Source organism: Cylas formicarius, unplaced genomic scaffold, assembly GCF_029955315.1.
Source record: "Cylas formicarius isolate icCylForm1 unplaced genomic scaffold, icCylForm1.1 PGA_scaffold_9__14_contigs__length_23061073, whole genome shotgun sequence".
In the NCBI taxonomy this organism is placed as follows: domain Eukaryota; kingdom Metazoa; phylum Arthropoda; class Insecta; order Coleoptera; family Brentidae; genus Cylas; species Cylas formicarius.
Window position 1 is genome coordinate 9,169,991 of NW_026844365.1, and position 20,674 is coordinate 9,190,664.

The 20,674-nt window shown below is 37.5% G+C and overlaps 2 protein-coding genes across 2 annotated transcripts; both read right to left on the bottom strand.

Annotated features, from left to right (window-relative positions):
- Nucleotides 1-893: 893 nt before the first annotated feature.
- LOC132707607 (sialin-like) lies at nt 894-18,307 on the bottom strand. The gene is made up of 7 exons (XM_060679512.1): nt 18,150-18,307; nt 5,470-5,778; nt 5,181-5,417; nt 3,940-4,245; nt 3,605-3,884; nt 3,306-3,547; nt 894-1,125 (listed from the first exon to the last, which is right to left on the bottom strand). The coding sequence occupies exons 2-7, from the start codon at nt 5,677-5,679 to the stop codon at nt 931-933; spliced, it is 1,470 nt and encodes a 489-aa protein (XP_060535495.1). The 5' UTR covers nt 5,680-5,778; nt 18,150-18,307; the 3' UTR covers nt 894-930.
- Nucleotides 18,308-19,563: 1,256 nt separating this feature from the next.
- On the bottom strand, nt 19,564-20,580 carry LOC132707609 (trypsin 3A1-like). The gene is made up of 4 exons (XM_060679515.1): nt 20,515-20,580; nt 20,233-20,404; nt 19,884-20,169; nt 19,564-19,824 (listed from the first exon to the last, which is right to left on the bottom strand). The coding sequence occupies exons 1-4, from the start codon at nt 20,552-20,554 to the stop codon at nt 19,594-19,596; spliced, it is 729 nt and encodes a 242-aa protein (XP_060535498.1). The 5' UTR covers nt 20,555-20,580; the 3' UTR covers nt 19,564-19,593.
- Between the last annotated feature and the right edge of the window lie 94 nt (nt 20,581-20,674).

A 20,674-nucleotide genomic window follows, 5' to 3' on the forward strand; every position in this document is an offset into this window, starting at 1 on the left:
CGCGGTGCTGGAGCGCACACGCCTGTGTACATCGCCATAGCTTCGTCGACGGAGTTGTGTTGATCCCGTTCACCTGGAAACTTCCGAATCCTTCTGCGCTTAGAGCTTTGTCATTAGGTCATCGGACCAATTCGCTTGGTTCCTTCTGTAAAGGTCGTTCCTTTAATGATGAAGATATTCATGAAATGAGATATTTTGGACTTCAAACATTCTTAAAATTTAAAGAAGGCGTCATGTATTTTCTTTTATAAAGGTTATTACTTCTTGGAAGTTTATATACAAATATAGATGATATGTTTTAAACCTTGAAATATTATTAACATCTCAAGAGAACTTGCTAAAACTTGTGATTTTGGTGAATGATTGCTGAGCTTCATTGCGTTTTGCGCGTTTTCCAATGTTGTTCCTTGCCGGCGATTTTAGCCTCCATCCGTTTAATGTTATTTCCGACCTCTCATTAACTCGTGTGTATTCATTCTTCTATAAAGCCCGTTCCTTGTTCGAAGGTCATATGCGATGATAAATGAGAAATTTCAGACTTTTACTTTTGGTGAATTAATGCTGTTTCTTGGAGTTTTCTCCTGCTCCCCTCCCTGTTGTTCCTTGGTTCGTGCTTTGAGAAGTTTTTTTGTCTGCTATATATATATATATATATATATATATATATATATATATATATATATATATATATATATATATATATATATATATATATATATATATATACCAGTGTAGCCATCAGAATTTGTTATTAAACCATCCGATACACTTTATTTTTGACAATTTGGTTAAAGCTACTCTTATTTTGTTTATCTCGGGTTAATACTTTATAATAACATAGTTTCCAGCTGACAATTCATTTCCTCGAAATAAAACCATTATATATACGAAAATACGGAGTTTATTGTCAAAAATCTACACAACTATATCCTAATCGACGGTCGACGAGTCGAACGCCTTGTTATCTGTACCCCGAACGGTCCCGACGCTGATCCCCACGTCCGTCTCTTCTTCGTAATTCCAGGGTTGGACTTCCCCACTGCCGAACGCTATGAAAAACAATCCGCAAGCGATGTAGACAGCAGCTCCGATGTAGAAAATGATTTGCCATTCGTATATGCCGTTCTGAAACGAAAACTTATGAGTCGAAATGCAAAGAACACCGACACATCAGCAATAGTCCGCCATCATCGTCCATCTGTCTTGAAATCGCGGTTCCATTTTCTTAATGTCCTGGTGAAACCCCTCTCCCTAATCTTAGCTAACTGTTCCAAGATTTTCAGGAAAATAGTTCAAGTGTGAAAACAGGAAATGCACTTTCAAACTCATAATAGAACCTAGATGATGAAAGTGTTGTAACATATTTTCAACAATACTTTCTTAGTTTTCGTCCTTAGGAGTTCTTAAGAAACTAATCAATTACTTTTTTAAAGGAAACCCAGGCGTTTTTCTCGACATTGGTTATTGTGTTTTGAAAATCCTTGATTTTGCATAATGTTCTTATCTGCTTCCCAACAAAAACACCATCCACAAAGCACCTACTAATGTTCTTGGTAATTTGTTTCCTTCCAAAGAGATAAATGCGATAAAACGCTTTCTAAACTACGCTTACTTGGTCAATAAACAGGCGTCATTCTTCTTTTATATACGGCACATTTCCTAATTCTACTACTAAGTCAGGAATATTGTTGCAATACATTAGCGGTCCTTCCTGAGTGAAATATTGACATAACTTTTGCTTGAAGGTGGTAAAACTGATTCAGTAGAAATACTAAAAGGACGTCCAACTTCCATTGTCTTTATTTTTAACAACGTTAAAGTTAAAGTTAAAAATAAAGACAACGGAAGTTCGACATCCTTTTAGTATTTCTATTGACATAACCCTTTTTCGCGATCCCGGTAGAAGCTTTAAGTGCCAGAAAATGCTTGTCACGAAGTCTGAACCCTAACAATTACATCTGGTCCATGAGGAACTGATCGAATAGCAGAGTCAAGATTGGGATACACAACTTGTTTCATATTTTTTCTGTTGAATCCTTGAACATTACACGAACAAAAATACCAATCATCACTGTGATTCTTAGGCTCTCGCCATACCATAGTAACACCAAACCTTAAACATTTCTTCCCACTTTTTTGTTAGTTTCTTGATGCTTCAACGCAAACGGAACAAACAGTATGAGGAGCCCAGGACTTGTCTTGGTCGCCAATTTTTACACCAAAATAAGCGTGGTATACATTTTTCGCAAAAGAAGTTATATCCTTCTATATTTATAAGTTCTAGAAAACTAGAAATACGCAACAACGAACCAAACTGCGCGTAAGCAGTTTACAACGCCAACTCTGTTGCTTTGCACAGAAATCTGATATTATCGAGTGTTGTCAAATCACATTTAATTTTATAAAAATCAGTTCATTTAAAAATCATGCCTAACGTGAAACAAACATATCATGTCATAGGTATGTATAATAATAAAATAACATTTTTAAGACATATTTGGAAAAAAGCCCCAAAAAATACATCAAAAAACAAACAGCTTTCGAACAACAAAATCACTGTAGACCTGTGTTATCAAACTTTTTCTGTCGATGATTTAAAATTATTTCGGAATTGCGAGTAAGTAAGGTAAACTTATTAGAAAACTAAGACCTGTACCGTTTAATACTCTCTGGAGATCCCTCTTGTTCGCATAGAATCCATTAAAGGTTGATGTGACGATTAAATGACATTAGAACAGTTATCGCTTAAACAAACATCTAGAGCTGATGGATTTATTGTTAGACTCTACAAGGCTTTTGTGCAGCAGTTTGGTGGATTTCCTAGTATTTGATTACTAAACCTATTTTTGTTGGTCTTTCTTGTAGGAACAATAACATGTGAAGTTGTTAATAAATAAAACAAGTCTGCTAAATTCACTTTTCTCCCCTCTACAGTTGTTATCTATTCATAATTTTTACAGTGGGGATAAAAAATGACAGCAACAGTGCTACCCAAAGTTTTTTTTCCTCATTTGCATTTGCATTTATGACTTCTATTCATTTCTTAGCATTGTTCATTCTTAATTATTTTTTAGGGAATTTAGACTGAGTCATTTCTTACTTTTTTTGACGATTTATCCTAATATCTATTTTCGAACTAAATCTTCATGTTTTAAACACGTCTTGATGTTTTTACAGAAAAATTTCTATTTCTATTAATCTAACCCCATTTTTACCTTTCATACGATTTTAAATTATTCTCCAATTTTGATTTTCAGTCCCACTTATAATGTTTTATTATTTTCTCGTATCCCTACGACATTTACCCGTTCCGCAGTTAGGTGTCCCACCACTAGAGGTGAAATGAAGCCGGTAGTGCTACCGATGCAGTTGGCAATGGCGTACATGCTGCCTGCGAAGTTGGGCGCCAAATCCTGCGCGTTCTGGAGGTTAGTGATGGTGCTGGCTCCGTTCGATGCCAGCGAGAGGGTGATGAGGGCTATAGCCCAATTAACTTCACAACCCACGGTGGTTTGGATGATAAGAAATAATCCAGGTACGATGTGCGCTGCGAGCAAAGTTCACAAAACCAAACGCTCACCCCTGCGATCACTCCTAAACTTACAAAACACCGTAAACCATTTCCTGATTTTGGTCTTGGACATTAGACCTCTTCTCAACAAAAAATCACCGATGGCCCCGAATCCGAATCCGGCAATCATGCGCGCCAAATATGGGAGAGCGGCCAGGAACCCAGTGCGGCCCAAATCGAATCCCAAAACGGTGGAGAGATAGATGGGGCCGGCAGTCATCAGGAAAAATAACCCCCACAGGTTTCCGAATTGGGCGACCACCAACGCCCACGCAGGCACCGAGACGGATATTTGCTTGTAAGGAGGCGCCCTCTGCAAAAACCTCACTGATATCTCGTCGTGAGCGACCATACCTGGAGAATTTTACCTTTTTGTGGGACACGGTTCCCGAATGACTCTTGTTGATATACTCCTTCTCCTCGGGGCTGATCCACGGGTGCTTGTCGGGGTGGTCGAACACGAGGAAGATCCACGCGAACGACCAGAGCAGGACGACGATGCCGGTAATGTAGAACGCCCATTCCCAGCTAATGTTTTCGATTACGCTGCCTAGCATCGGCCATGTGATTACCGTACCGAGATTGCCGCCTAAAAGAGCGCTGACAAACTTGCCTTTCTCCGCTGGAGGTGCCCATTTTGAGATCAGGCCGTGGCAAGCTGGATACACCAACGCCTGGAACATTCACTTTACATTAGGTCTTAAGTTTGGTCTTTTGCTCAACGATGTATCAGATACCTTGACTTGACTGATCTAAGAATCTACTGAAGGGCTATTTGAACTACTTTGTTGTAAATTAGATATTAAAAAGATTAGAATGAATAGCTGGGTTAGATGCTTGCTGTCTGTTCGTCGATAAGCTCGATTTCTGCACTAAAGTATATTTTTTGCAAATTGACCTCAAACGCAGAACCAGTACAATTTTGACTTAAAAGGCACCATGATTTTGGATAGATACGCCCAGATTTCTGGACGAGATTATCATTGTGCAAATTGCACGACTTCAATTGCAAACCTTATGGTAGCTAGCTACTAGCAAAGCAAATTTCAACAACTAAGATAATGCTTGCTTTTGTGATTTTGATAAAAAATAGCTGGTCGCATTGCTACGATAGGCACTTGCAGTCTGTTGGCTGATGTATCTCTATTTCTGGTCCAAAGAATCATTTTGCAATCTAGCTAAGTTTCAGATCATTCCAATTACAATTTAGTTTAAAAGGGGTCGTGGATGACAGTCCCGTCTGTAAATAATACCTGCCTCATTGTTTGGGTTGGTGACAGGCTCGAACGAGCGACATCTTAATTGATAATTATTCAGACCTTTTCAATCAAAGGGCGAGAGAAATCCGATTAAGCCGCGGCATCGATCATTTGATATTCCCGTCTTTAATGCGATAAAGGAGGCCGCAATTTAGCTACGTTTAATGGGGTTCCGTTGTCCCCCAATTTGCTTTGACGCCCTCAAAGACAAACGCGCCGACGAGACGTCACCGTAGGCTCTACTGATGTAAGTTTGCGGTTCGGTTATCCCAAAATCCAAAGGGTAGTTGGTTCATCTTAGCAAACTTTTAACTACTAATTTCCTCCAGCTAACCAAAGCGATCACTTACGGCAAACAATCCGATGAAAAACCGCGATGCGATCAATAGCTCGGCTCTGATGGAGGCGGCCAGAGGGGAAACCAGCGTTAGAAAGGTCGACACGAGGAACGAGACCGCCACGCATTTTCTAGGGCCGAACCTTTCCGATAAGGGTCCCGCCGGTATTCCATTGACCACGAAACCCCAGAAGTAAGCGCCCAGCATCATGCCCTGCATCTTGGTGTCCCAGTCGTACCGCACGCCATACTAAAACACTGTATTTTCATCATCATGGTCGCTCAAATCGAGATCTGCTTACGTGCGGCGTACTGTGAACGTGACTGACTTCAGAATTCACGCTGCGTTGCTGTAGTGCGACGCATTCCGGCACTGAGGACGTCCTGTTCGAAACGCCAGCCGACGGTTCTACCATCGCCAAAATGATGATGGACAAGTTGGTGCGCAGCATGTACAAGACGAACGTGCAAGTGAACAGCATGACCCATATTATGCTTCTCATGGGAACCATCGTGGGAAACGGAGACTCGGGAGTTAGCTCAGAAAATAATTCGCTCGATTTTAACGCAACTCATCGTCTTGTCTGACGTCGATGTCACGAGAAGCTCGTCTGAAACACAAAAGGTTATTAAAGTGTGGCGTGTGACGGGATACGATTGATTCTTGGAAAACAAAACTGCCTTTTGAATACCAAATGCGAGCGTTAAGTTGCGATTAAGATTTAATCGATTGATACACTGTTGGTGAAGAAAATTCCGGGTTGATACAGGATGTACCAAAGTTATTAAGAATGTATAAGAAGCTTAGTCCTAGTGGAGATACTTTGAAGGCTTTCTTGCCATGATAAACTCGGTTCCAGTACCTTCGAGGAATCGCTGTAAATAAAACAGGATGGAGATGGATTGTCAGTTGGACAGAGGCCAAGGAGTATAAGCGAAGAAGTATTCTATCGTTTATTTCTACTATAGCATAATAATGGCAGATGAGTAATATTTTTGGTTTACGAATGAATGAGAAGTTTGCTGGAAAGGACAAATAAAATCTGAGGAAAGCAGCAGCCGACTCTACTCCATTCTACCTTCTACTAGTGATCCCGTGGTGTAGAGCTAAAGTGAAGAGTACGCGTACAGGGTGGTTGTAATTGGGGTGTTTTAAGAGCATTTCTGAACAATATAGGGCGTTTTTCAATTATCGGCCCTTTTAAAAATTGACCATGATTTTTTTTATTTAGGAAAATTTTGGATTCCGGTTATAAGGTCATTTTTTAAGGAGCGCTCAGATTTTTTTTAAATTTAAATTTTCTCATTTTATATGGCAATCATAGTTGGCTATAGCCATATGCAATTGATGGTATTGATTTGATGTTGAATCCTGTCACACATAATTATGATAGGGTTACATTTTGTCAAACGAAAACGCAAAGGCAGCCAACCAACTTTATTCAATACATGCAGCGCCACAAACCAGACAAGCGAATATTTCCGACGTTAAACAATTATTTAAGTAAGGAAGTTTCAAAAAGCCAAGGCAAAATCAAAATCACTTAAATAAAGAACAGGAGATCCGGGAATTTAATATAATTGGAGATGTGTTGGAAAATCCAGGCATATCCTCACAGGCACTAGCTGACTCAACAAATGCTGGAAAAACTAAAGTTTTGAGTACTTTAAAAAATATATATTCAAACCATATCGGATCAGAACAGTCCACCAATTACATGAAGGGGTGCCGGCAGAAGAATAGAAATTCGCACCTGGTTTATCGGAAAATGCAATGAGAACATTAATTTTTCATCGTCTATTGTTTGGAGTAATGAAGCGAGAATTGACTTTTCTGGAATATTTAACAGATACAATTCTTATCGCTGGAGCACACAAAATCCTCATGCTATAGTGTCTTAACATCGGCAATATCGCTATGGATTCAACATATGGGTAGGAAATTTCCGAGGTAGATTTCCCGAATTGTAAGTGAACTTTTAAATGAAAGGTTTGGACAATGTTAGATTGGAACTAGAGGCCCCATTCTGTGACCTGCGAGATCGTGTGATCTAAGTCCTCTAGATTTTTTTATGAGGAAAGTTAAAAGATTAAAACCTGAATAGTTAAAGAAAGAAGTTTTCAAACCAAAGCAGAGTTAGAGGATGCCACTCGAGAAACGTTTGCTTCCTTCAATCGTATAGAGTTAGCAAGTAGTTGCCATTCAGTGCATTGGAAAAAGCATTAAAAGTAAAATTAAAATATTAAATGGTGCTATGCTTTTCACTAAAGTTATTTTAAATTGACCTAATCTTTAAGTTACGGTGTTTATTAAATGATTTTAAAAGTTTCGATCTGAACGTTTTTTGCACGTCCTACCAATACATAAACAAGAAAATACCCCACATTTCTCCTTTTTTCATCACAGATACCAACAAATCTATATGGCTGAAAAGGGCTCGATACGAGATGTTTTAAGACGATAGCCGACTATGATAGTTATATCAAATAAGAACGTGGTATTCATTTATGAGGAAACGGAGAATGGTAAAAAAATCTGCGCTACTAATGAAGCTTTAATCTGAATCCAAAATTTTCATAAATATGCCTATATCTTAGTTCGTAGTGAGGATATCGCCATGTGGTTTTTACCATTAAATGTTTCTCAAAAATCGAGCCCTGGACATGTAACTCGATTTTCCTGGTTAAGAAATAGCTTTTTCCTGTAACACTCAAGTTACGACCACTCTGGGTGTACGTAAACGTTTTTCCTGTCTATTCATGTGGCCAGTGAATCTTTAATAGTGAGGGGTGTTTTTTTTTTGGATGTATAGGACTTTAAGTTGCAATAAAACAATGATGGATTATTCGATTGACAGGAATTTTATTTATCCGAAAGATAATCTTGTGGCATTACATTTTAAATATGATTTCTGGCATATGACCGCCATCTGGCGCGGATGTAGTCCAATCTGGACGTCCAATTTTCGATTACTTTTTCCAACATTTGGGGCCGTATATCGGCAAATGTTGTTTTCCAAATGGTCAAGCGTTTGTGGCTTATCCGCCTAGACCAATGACTTTACATAGCCCCACAGAAAGTAGTCTAGCGGTGTTAAATCACAAGATCTTGGAGGCCAATTCACAGGTCCCAAACGTGTCTTTCAATAAATCGATTGTGGAACGAGCTGTGTGACATGTTGCGCGGTCTTGTTGAAATCATATCTCCTGGACATCATGATTATTCAATTCAGGAATAAAAGAGTTAGTAATCATAGCTCTATACCGATCGCCATTGACTGTAACGCTCTAGCCATCATCGTTTTTAAAGAAGTACAGACCAATGATTGCACCAGCCCATAAAGCGCACCAGACAGTCAGTTTTTCTGGATGTAACGGTGTTTCGACATACACTTGAGGATTAACTTCGCTCCAAATGAGGCAGTTTTGTTTGTTGACGTAGCCATTGAATCATCGCTAAACAAAATTGGCTTATGAAAATCGGGAACAACGGCAATCTCGTTTTGGCCCCAGTCGACGAATCTATGCCTTACTTGATAATCGTTTGGCTTCAATTCTTGCACGAGTTGGATTTTGTAAGCACGTAAACCAAGATCCTTCCGCAAAATCTTCCATAAAGTGGATGGACACAGAACCAATTTCTGTGCTCTATGGCGGATGGACTCATTCGGGTCTTCCTCAATGCTACGCTCTACAGCAGCAATAGCTTGATCTGTAGGCACCGTACGGCGTCTCTGGGGATGCGAGTTATCAATAAGAGTAAACGTGGTGCGAAAACGTTCCGTGGTTAATCGAATTACCTGCTCTGATGGACGATTTTGTCGACGATAAAATGGACGTAGTGCGTGATACGTATTCCGCACAGAACTATTATTTTCGAAATTAAATTACACTATTTGCAAGCGTTGTTCAGGCGTGAGTCTATTCATGATGAATTGCCAAACCAAACTGAGAATAAATCACTTGACAGCTGTTAAATCGGTCGCCATCTTGAACAGTAATGCCAACTTAAAGTTCTATACATCGAAAAAAAAACACCCATTAGAAATCGCCGATTTTTGAGGACCGCTAACGCAACTTGAATCTAGATAGATGTCGATCTGACGTCTTCAAATTTTTCCAGAAGAATTACCTTTTTAGAAAACATTGAAATAGCAGTTCATTCGACGCAGAATGACAAGGGGCTTGTAGTCAAGTCACGATTTTTCATTTAAACAAATCGTAAAATCCTATCGCCGAACATTATAGCTGAGCGAAAATGGATCGCAAGTCCTTAATCGACGTCCATAACGATTATATTGTTGTTTAGTCGAAGGTTCTTGTGTAATAACGTCGAATTTCCTGGTTGTGTACATTTCTACGTCTGTTGATTGATTGATACGCGGGTAATTAATAAACCTCATCGCTTCGTTTAATGACACCGCTCAGAATATTTGGGAACGGCTGAATAAAACAGCGCTCGTCGGCGTTAAAATTAATGGCGTTCACGGAATAGGCTAACGCAATTTGCCATCGAATGGCCTCGTTTTTTTTTACGCCGCGTAATATCGAAAATTATTAACGTTTTTAATTCATTATATAATTTTACCAGCACCAATGTTATTTTTGACGTTGGTTAAGTAAAATAGATAAGGAAGGCGTTTTTGCTGCGAAAATCAATCGTCGTGGTCAGTGATATGGAAACCGGTAATGTTTGGTTTCCGCTAAAACCATATGAAACATATTTATTCGCGAAATATAATTACAATGCAGCGATGTAACGCGATACGGCCAGTTAACAACATCGGAAAATTTTTGTTTTTTTGCGCCCGTAAGGATGTTTTGATACATCAACACCAATAATAATAATAATAATAATAATAATAATAATAATAATAATAATAATAATAATAATAATAATAATAATAATAATAATAATAGTAATAATAGTAATAATAATAATAATAATAATAATAATAGACTTTAGACTTTAGACTTTATTGGCCATTAAATACATTACAAGAACAACAAATGGCAAGTCACATCTGTGAATGAAAATGAATTAACTGAATACCAAACACATTCTAATAACATTCATAGAGAGAAACATAATTATCAGATAGACAAACACCAAACATTGAAACAAAAATTAGGTAAAAAAAAATAAGTAAATAAATAAATAAATAAATTCCCAGTTAGTATTATGGAGACACTCGTGAAGCAACACGGATGTACTCATCTGCAGTATAGAATGCGTTCTCCAATAGAACTTGTTTTATTATATTACAAAATTTAGTGAATGGCAGATCCTTGACAACGGTTGGTAGAACATTGTAGTAATTAATGTACAATTTATTTAACTCGGATGTGCGCAGCCTAGAATGGCCCTGGACAATTGATTCAGATCCCCTGGTGTAGTGATTGTGGCGTTCACAGTGCTTAGGCATATCGTTTTTTAGCTCATGTATGCGAGTGATTGTATATATTGTAAGGTCAAAATATTAAGCTTTGAGAAGAGCGGGCGGCAGTGATCACAAGCTTTTGCATTCGCAATCACACGTATCGCTGTTTTTTGCATAAGCAAAGCGTTGCGCGCATGCACGGAACCACCCCACAAAACAATAGCGTACGCTAAGTGAGAATGGAACAATCCGAAATAAGCAAGTCTTGACATGATAGGAATGAGTGACTTGTTTAAGTATCTAATTAGAAACAATTGACTTGACAGTTTGTGGCAAAGGTGTTCAACGTGATCTTTCCAAGAAAGTTCATATGGGTTCCTAGCTCGGGATAAAAGAATTGTATCATCCGCATAGAGCGTAGTTTTACATGGTATGTGGGAAGGCAAATCGTTGATGTAAACTATGAACAGCAGGGGCCCGAGCACCGAGCCCTGCGGCACTCCAAACGATACCGGCAGGCTAGAACTACTGAATCTTCCATTCACTTCGACACACTGAAGTCTACCGCTAAGGTAAGAGCGCAATAATCTGTGAGGCATGCCCCTGATGCCATACCACTCGAGCTTCTGCATCAGCACTCCATGATCCACACAATCAAAAGCCTTCGTGAGATCGCAAAAGGTGGCCTCCGCTATTTCACCAGCGTCAAAGCCTTCGACAATGCTCCCCACAAGACTTAGCAAAGCATGCGTGGTGGACCTTCCGCCCCGAAACCCGAACTGTTCTTTGCACAAGAGTCTGTGTTTTTCAAAATATTTCAGCAAAAGATCTTTTAAGATTATTTCGACGATCTTACCCATTATTGATGATTGCAATAGGTCTATAATTTGAGGGGACGTTGGTATCTCCCTTCTTGTGTAGTGACACAATCCTGCTTATTTTTAACTGTTCTGGAAATATTCCAGTTTCAAACATCTGGTTAATTAATAATAATAATAATAATAATCTGAATAATCTGAGTAATGTTCAAAGGAGGTAACCATAAGACTCTCCGAAGCATACAGAACAACTTCCAATAAGGCACTTATGGTGATAGCTAGGATCCCATCTATTAATCTCCTAGTTAAGTGCAGAGCTCGTATAGAGAAAGATAGACCAGACGCTAAAACGGAAGCACAAAACACGGTGATGTTTTGCTGGCAAGAGGAATGGGACATAGATGATGGTACAGCGGAATGGAGTAAAAAGCTAATTCCAAATATAAGACCCTGGTTGAGAGGTGAAGTAGATTTCTTTCCTACACAAATACTCACCGGGCACGGGTGCTTTGAAGCCTACTTCAAACGTTTCAATCTGGCCGAAACCGAGGAGTGCCTTTATTGCATAAACGTGGATACGGTTGAACACACTCTATTTTTCTGCCCAAGATGGAACATGCAGCGGAATATAGCAGAGCAAATACTCGGTCACATAAGCCCAGACAAACTAGTAGAAAAAATGTTAGAGTCACCGACAAATTGGGACCACGTCTGCAAAATGGCAAAGCAAATACTTTCTGCCAAGAGGATAGAACGGCCAAATCTTATACAAGCTCGCTCAACCTTAGTCAATAGGAGACCGAAAGATCATGGGGAAGATCATAGGGCGCGAGAGAACATCACGCGCGTCCGGACGACACTCCATCTGAAGTAATGCTGACGCAGTTCCAGATGGAGGGCACACTGTTTTGTCGTCAAGAGAGGAAGTGTGAGTACGCTCACACTTGGTTTACACGGTCGGCTGTTGCCAACCCGTCGTCGCCAAGGGGACACACCATCCATCCCCTGGGTGTCTTGAGACGCCCAGAACGGGCTGAGGAAGATTCGCCTTATAACCTCTCATACAAATAATAATAATAATAATAATAATAATAATAATAATAATAATAATAATAATAATAATAATAATAATAATAATAATAATAATAATAATAATAATAATAATAATAATAATAATAATAATAATAATAATAATAATAATAATAGAATACAATAGAATAGAATAGAATAGAATAGAATAGTATAGAACTTTATTAACCATTCAGATAAGTCACAAAAACAATGGTAACTCTAGAAGTCAAGTCAAGAAGTCAAACTTATGGAAGTGGAAAAATATATAAAATAAAAATTAATAAAGTACAAACAAATTGCACTAAATTATACAAAACAGTTCTAGATAATAGATAAGATGCAAATAATACATAAAGCGGAAAGTAAACATATAGATAACAAAAGTCACAAATTACTAAATACTCGTATGCTTAAGCAGCTCAAAATATTCATCGGTACCATAAAAGGGATTCTCTATAAAGAAAATTTTCATTTTCTGCTTAAATTGTCTGGTTGGTAGATTTTTAAGGCTGCTCGGGAGAATATTGTATAATTTAACAATGATCTTATTAGTTTGCGAGGACGTCAGTCTGGAATACGGTAGGGCAATCGAGTCCGCTTGCCTGGTGTCATACTCATGTCGGTGCGATAAAAATCAGCATTATCACGAATGTATAAAACAGATCTGTAGATGTAGGTAGAGGGCAGCGTCATAATATCCAAATCTGCGAAGATGGATCTTCAGTGTTCACGCGGACCAGCGCCGCTAAGTAGCCGCATGGCCTTCTTTTGCAAACGAAAGGCTTTTTCCGAGTCTCTTACCCCACCCCACAACACAACACCATAAGACAACACACTGTGCAGCAGACCGAAGTAGACCGTTCTTAGGACCAACCAGTGGCTGAGATGTCTTAACAGGAACAAACGCCGGGACAGTGTGGCGCAGACTTCGTCGATCTGACCGGTTCATGACAGAGTTCTGTCAATAACAAATCCCAGTGGAATAATATTGTCTTGATGAAGAAAGTCTACTTTGCTACAAGATAACGTAAGTTCTTGAGTTTTTTGTTGGTTAAGGACTAGGTTGTTTGCAGAGAAAAAACTGCTGAAGAAGCCTCACAGTCTCATCAACGTTTTCAGTAAGCATTCTATGATTCCGAGCCGTTGAGAGAACGGCAGTATCATCCGCGAACTGGGTCACGTTTGCATTGGGTACGGACAGCGGTAGATCATTTACTCAAATAATGAAGAGCAGCGGCTCCAGAACCGAGCCCTGAAGAACGCCGGAGACTACTGGGAAACGCTATCACTTGACATGTCGCATCGCTACTCTCAACGTAATGAAACCTGCTGTTTAGATATGACTCTATATATACTCTGCATACCCCTGACACTGTAAAACTCTTATTTATTCAACAGTACGACGTGGTCAACACAGTTAAAGGCCTTTGTAAGGCCATACAACAGGGCCTTCGAAATCTCACCAACATCATATCCCCGGACCACCCTGCTCACAAAGTCTATAAGCGCATGGGTTGTGGATTTCTTTTCACGAAACTCGAACTGAGAGTCGCTCAGAAGTTTGTGGTTTTCAAAAAATCGTGAAAAGCGGGTTTTTACGGCTTTCTTGTCACATTTTTTATAAACAGGAATTATTTTAGTTAGTTTCAGCTGAGATGGAAATTCGTCACTTGAGAACACTGCATTTGTTAAAGCGGTCAGAGGGCCGGTGTGTTTCAATATTTTTGAATTTATGCCGAAGCAGTTAGTCGAATTTGAATTGCTCAGACTCAAAAAGAAAGATTTACTGGTAGAGAATTTCTTTAGAAACGTATAAGGATTATCGGATTTTCTAATAGTGGAGATTAGATCCGCGACCACATTGGAGAAGAAGAAGTTGAACTCATTGGGCGTGATCTAGTTAGACGTGATTCTGGATGATCGATTGGTTTCATGATTGATTAAGGCCCAACAGCTTTCGCTCATGTGGGTAGATTTGGATATAAAGCTGGAATATTCCTTTGATTTAGTTTCTAATAATAATAATAATAATAATAATAATAATAATAATAATAATAATAATAATAATAATAATAACAATAATAATAATAAGCCCCCGTATCTTAATTTAAAAAACAATTATGTGTTATTTAAAAAGAAGTGTTTGAAATTTTTAACAAAACTCGTCCTAAAAACGATCTTCTTAACAAAATAAAAAAATGTGTATGTATATAAAAGCTCTCTAGTATCTACACCCCCAATACATGAAATGTTTTTATAAATATTCCATAAAACCAAGAATTATTAGAATGTTCCTAATTATTCTTACAAGAAATGTTGATATGACACCTTCATTGATAAAAAAAATTGAAAATGATCTTAATTGTACTGACAAACTTGAATCGATAGAATCGATAGATGTAGGGAACCCTAAGCAAAACAAATATGGTTGGGGTAATGGCTAAAGGCAGTAGGATACAGGGTGTTCCATTAAAAAAAAGGAATTTTAATACACAACATGTGGAATTTTCTATTTATTAATAATTTTGGGTTAGCAGAGTTTCAGCAATATTTTTTTTTCCAACTTTTTTTTAAATATAGTAAGAATGGAAAATTTAGAAATAATTCTGTTGAATTGGAAACAACCCCTGTATGCTGCTCGTTTTTTTGCAAAAATATATTAGGTGTTCTATTAAAAAAAAATTCATTGCCACGCCTTTTTTAATGTATAATTGAAAATATTTTTAATGTACATGTGGATAGCACTTTAACGTCTAAACTACAGTGTAGTACAGATATAGAATAAACGAGGACGGAAAGCAGCATTAACGCTGATATATTAAAAAGCTGATACTTTTGGCTATAGTTTACGAAATTTTAATACAGTATTTTTAGGTAGACGAGTAGGCAAGACAACTTCTATAATACACAAAATGTGCGATTATTATTAATAAATGCCGCAAAAGTTTATTTGCGAAGTTCTCCTTTTATGAGCTTTCCGGAAGCTTTCACAACATGCAGGTGGTCCGAATTATATTTCATATAAACTTATGTAGCATTCACTGGACCGTTTTAATTAATTTACGCCAAATATATGCACATGCAAACAAAAGAAATTGTTTTTTGGTTTATTTTAGATAAAAAACTAAACACAAAATTACGGTAAACCATTGGCGTACCACTTATTATATTATTTAAATTAATAAAAACAGTCTCACGAACGCCACTGCTTAAACAAAAGCAAATTTGCTTTCAAATGGCAATTATACTTAGTTAGTTTGAAAGCAAAATCTGAAAGAGGTTTTAAAGAAAATAATAAATATCTGCTCACTACGCTCTTCTCCATTTTTATTACATTATAATTCAGAACACAATGTGTTTGATGATTATTTGATTTGATTCACAACAGATAAAATGTCAAATTTTATAAATGGTATTTGGGTTTTCCGTTATTGTCCAGGATAGTCGAAATAATGAAATTTTAATTGTTTTCGTCTCACCGGTTGAAACGCCCATTTTGAGAGACCGGATATATTACAAAGTGAAGTTATCTTCATTAAAATATTGCATGGGAGATTCGCAAACCAAAGCTAAGGTTTCAGCTCTCTAATAATAGGAACAAAATCATTAATTTTTCGAAAACCACTAAAGATAGGTATAAAGGGGTGCTATACAAAAATAACTGGCAGAACATGGCGGAACAAAAAATCCAAAAATATCAACGTTGAAGAGGCATCAACGTCGCCATTAGACCGATACATGGTTTCGCTTATGTAAACGAGTACATTTTCAGAACATACCTACGTCTTATTCACTATGAACTTCGGGTCACCCTGTAGATGTGTACTTACATGTCGCGTTAGTTTTAACGAGACCTTTAAAATTTAAAAAAATGCGGTTGCAGCTATTTTGCCGCAAATGTTTATTTATCCGTACCGACAATTATTGAATTTGCTTGTTATTCTAAATCAATTTTAATTAGGGCGGGCAAAATTATACAATACGTTCGGAATTATATATTCGGAACGGAAAATGGCGAACTAGTGTGCACGGGACGCCGGGTTTTTAAAATGAAATTATAAAACGCGAACGAGGGGTTTTTCGGGAAAACCGCCATTTAAATGATTTTTAGAAATATTAATTTGTGTTTGTTCATTTAAAAAATAAAAATAATTCGATAAACCTCAACGAACAGACAAAATTTGGTCGGATTGTTTCCTGGGGCAGGGTCGAACTTGCCCAATTTTGAAATCATATTTTTTTAAATTTATTACTTTTGTAAATCTCTAAGCAATTTACAAAGGAAATAAAGATTTTTGAAAGGTCAGGGACGTAAACACTGAAAGGGTAATTTTGTTGTATTTCTACTTTACAAATCTGCTATCATTTAAGAGCTTCTCTGCTTTTGTCTGCTGTAATCTACAATCATTTATACAAGAAATCATACTCGAAAAATAAATAAAAATATAATTAAAAGATAATTAAAAGTTCTGTGGTATTTCATGTAATATTCTACTATTCATTTTGAAAATTTTGCTAACTTTTTAAAAATTGTTCCTCACAAATGCTAACATCTTATCAATTGAATATTTTTTCACAAATAACTGGATTTGCTAGAAAAGTGCCAAATTACCAAAATGTAAAATTAATCTTAATTTCTTCGCTACTTGCTTTTGTTTTTTGCATTTTGATACCTAATTAAATAGTGAAAACATTTAACGCATAGCATAGCATTCCTGCCAACTCCGCAAGGTCCTTAAAGGAATTAATTATAAAAGCTCAGTTTCCGATTATCTGCACATGCTACTACAATAAGGCAAAGTTTAGAAAATGCTATAAATAGTCGTAAGTATAGCACCAAAGCATCAAATGTTTGACACAAACAGGAAAATTTAAAAAATCAATTTAATTTTTTAAAAAAAGTAAAATTTTAATACAATACTTTTCAAAAATTGGCAATAAAATAAATGGTTCCTATTAAAAAGGAAATAATTGCTGTAATATTAAAAAAACTACAATTACATTAACTCTTTAACAACACATTGCAAACATCAAAAACAAAATACTCATATTAATTATTTCAAATTTGCACTTATTTATAGCATTGTAGTATTCATTAAAAAATTACAATGTCAATATTTTTACATAAAATATTTAATTTGTTTAAGATCTAATGTCAAACATCTAATGGGGCGGAAGTTTTGGCACAAATTACGAAAATACCAAAAAATATCTTTTGCCAAGCTTTAATTAAAATTTTGCGGGCCGAAATAGGATCTCCAACAAGAAGGAAATATAAAATTGAACCTAATTTACTTTACAATTTAATTGAATTAATATTTTACCAAAAATAAGGGGATTATTAAATATTTTAGGCGAAAAATACTATAAAAAATCGGTTCATAATGTTGACCAACGCTTTTGCCTTATCCACCAAAAACTGTTAGATCTATCTAAACTTAATAAAGACTAAGTAAACGTTTTTAAAAGGTGTGCATGGTCGGCCCATGATTATATCGTTTACTGAAAAAAGTGTTGTAAGATTGGCACTGTATCTTAAAATGGTTAGTTCATTTCAACATTTAACGCAAGTAAGTTTTTAAAATTGCTAATGGCGCAAATTATTTCTGTAAAATATCTCCCTCTACGCTAGGGATTGTCGTCTGCATAAATAAACTCCCTGCCGGAACTTCTCAGATAAAGCAAGCTTACATAAATATAACATCCACCTACCTCCTTGTCTGACTACGCTACACAAATAACCGTTTTTTTCCTCCAAGGAGAAAAAACTGAACCGTCAAACTAACGCCACATCTTCCACAAAATTTAACATTGACACTGAAAGATATCCGTGCCGTTCGTGTGGTCAATGTGTTTCCATTAATTGCGATATAATTATTACCGGCAGGTAATTCGTTTAAATTTTGCGCTTGACCTTGACGCAGTCGGCCGCAATCAATGTCAGCCCGGATTGACGGATGACACGTCGGATTCAGGTGTTTAACGTATAGGGTTCACCTTTCCGCGCTGAAACTCAACAAGCCGAGCGAAAAATTCGCGCGAAACCAAATCGGACCGACCCGGTGGCTAATATTCGCAATTTCGATATAACGGCAATCGTTTGAAAGGTGTGAGGACTTGATTATCTCGCTTTCTGGTCTATCTGTACCGTTAAAAATTGTCATCAAGGGTCACACGAAATCGATTCGCGACGGTCTAGTATACAGCGTGTTTGCTGTAGCCCCTGCTTCCGCTAAAATATAATCAAAATGTATACTACTCATTCGCACTTCGAACGAAAGTACTACACAAGCTTTTTGGATTTTCCTAAATTTTTTAACAACATTGTTAATATTATTAGTATATTATGTAACAACTTTGATAATTGTACTTCTTTTTGCGTCTTATGGGACACTTGCTTCTTGTTTTTATTGCTTTTTTTGTACTTCATTTCATTTTACATTCAACGTGTGACTAAGGTCGCTGGAATGGCATACACCCGGTGTAAATCTACTTTCGTCGCATTAAGCTTAATGACATCTGAAAGCGGGTTTTTTGTTACAAGTATTACGGGACACACCAACATAATGCTATGAAATTCCGACATCTGGTTTTCTGAAAAGCACAATATTGAAAACAAATTAAAGCCAAGTTCTTCATTCCGAGGCATGTTTTGTTTGAATTAGTTAAATGTACTTAAGCGCCATGTAAGACATTTTATCCTTACTAACGGAACTTCTTATTAATAAATATTATAGAGACGAACAAGAAGTCACCTGTGATTACAATCTCAATACTTACACCGTCTCCTAATCTCGAAAGCAACGTTTTTGATTATTAAAAGTCTTAATGACTGAACAAGTTTAAAATATGCGTTTAGTAGGTAATCCAATCTATCGGACATTTTTCGATATTATATTATTGCACAAAAGAAATCTGCAATACTAATAGTTCAAGTTCAACAAGAAGCGCCCTCTGCCTAGTACTATGCGACGCGATGAAAATCGATACGCTGCTTTAAACAGGACTTAGCGCCATCTCGCGGATTGTGGCGGTATCACAAGCGTGTAGATTTACAATTTTCTCCTACAGATATCGTCTACCAGTTTAGAAAAGGTTTGCGTATGGTAAAAATAGTTATTGCAGCGAAAAACACCTTTTTACTCAATCTACAACTTTACAACCCAGTGACGTCACGGATATGGGCCCGCACGTAGTGGTAGCCTATATAAACCAGATTGCTGGCCCGGGTGACTTCACCACACGAACCGGTAGTACCACCGATAATGCCCACCAAGGTTCCATTAACCACCGCCGGCCCTCCAAGGTCACCAGGGCACACACCCTTTTTCCCATCCTGGTCGATAGCATTCAGGTTGTATTCCATGACCGCTGTGATTGGCAATGTCTGCAAATTTATGAGGCGGATGACGTCAATCCGTGATTTTTTTATATATCTTGACTTACTATCGCATTGATGCGATCGCTCATTTCTGTGGTGTTGGTAGAGTTGATACCCCAACCGGACAACACCACCTGTTGCCCGACGGTGACGTTGGTGAACCAAGGCAGTACTGGAACAGCCCGCACAGAGTCGCTAAAGTCCAGATCCTTGTCCAGAGTTAAAATGCAGGAGTTTATGTACAGCCGAGTGAAGAAAAAAGGGTTAATGCCCATATCGGTGACGTTGGCCGAAATACCTTGGTTATAGTCGGTATTGCCAAGTCGCACTTTCATAAACGCCACGTCCTCACTGCGAGAGGAGAGTGCGTTGGCGAATAACAGAATAAAAGGACCTTGCATATTTTTTGCTTACTCGAAGTAGACGTAACAGCAGGTCGCAGTGGTGAGGATGTACCGTGCGCCAATTATAGACGCACCACATGCGTAGCTACCATTGTAGGTGACTACGGCTGTGTAAGGGTATTGCTTGACATCTACCTGCGATCCTCCGAAAATAGCTTGGCTTGGTCGGAGTAGCAGTAGGACTGTGCAAAAAATATTCGTTGCTGATTATTGGTGCTCTGTGCTAAAGTGTGGTTGTGGAATTGTTTGTTGATTGTTCGATTTTGAAATATTGTTACTTATACATGCTTACCAAAACAGACAGTTGGCAGCCAAAGCGAAATGGGATTCATTTTTCGAACAAACTGACCGTGTAATGAAATTTACTAAAACTTGTTTATCTAAATCTAGATTTGGAGCCTTTCGAGTTGGACGTTATCGACTGTGATTGATGAGTCTAAAGTAAAAACGTC

Excerpts from the sequence above, each read along its gene's own strand:
- LOC132707609 (XM_060679515.1), bottom strand. The coding sequence starts at position 20,554 with ATGAATCCCATTTCGCTTTGGCTGCCAACTGTCTGTTTTG. Across the intron at positions 20,405-20,514 it reads GCTGCCAACTGTCTGTTTTG|TCCTACTGCTACTCCGACCA; the intron begins GTAAGCATGTAT and ends TTTTTTGCACAG. Across the intron at positions 19,825-19,883 it reads GCGATCGCATCAATGCGATA|ACATTGCCAATCACAGCGGT; the intron begins GTAAGTCAAGAT and ends ATAAATTTGCAG.
- LOC132707607 (XM_060679512.1), bottom strand. The coding sequence starts at position 5,679 with ATGGTTCCCATGAGAAGCATAATATGGGTCATGCTGTTCACTTGCACG. Across the intron at positions 5,418-5,469 it reads ACGTTCACAGTACGCCGCAC|TATGGCGTGCGGTACGACTG; the intron begins GTAAGCAGATCT and ends ACAGTGTTTTAG. Across the intron at positions 3,885-3,939 it reads GAACCGTGTCCCACAAAAAG|AGGGCGCCTCCTTACAAGCA; the intron begins GTAAAATTCTCC and ends AGGTTTTTGCAG.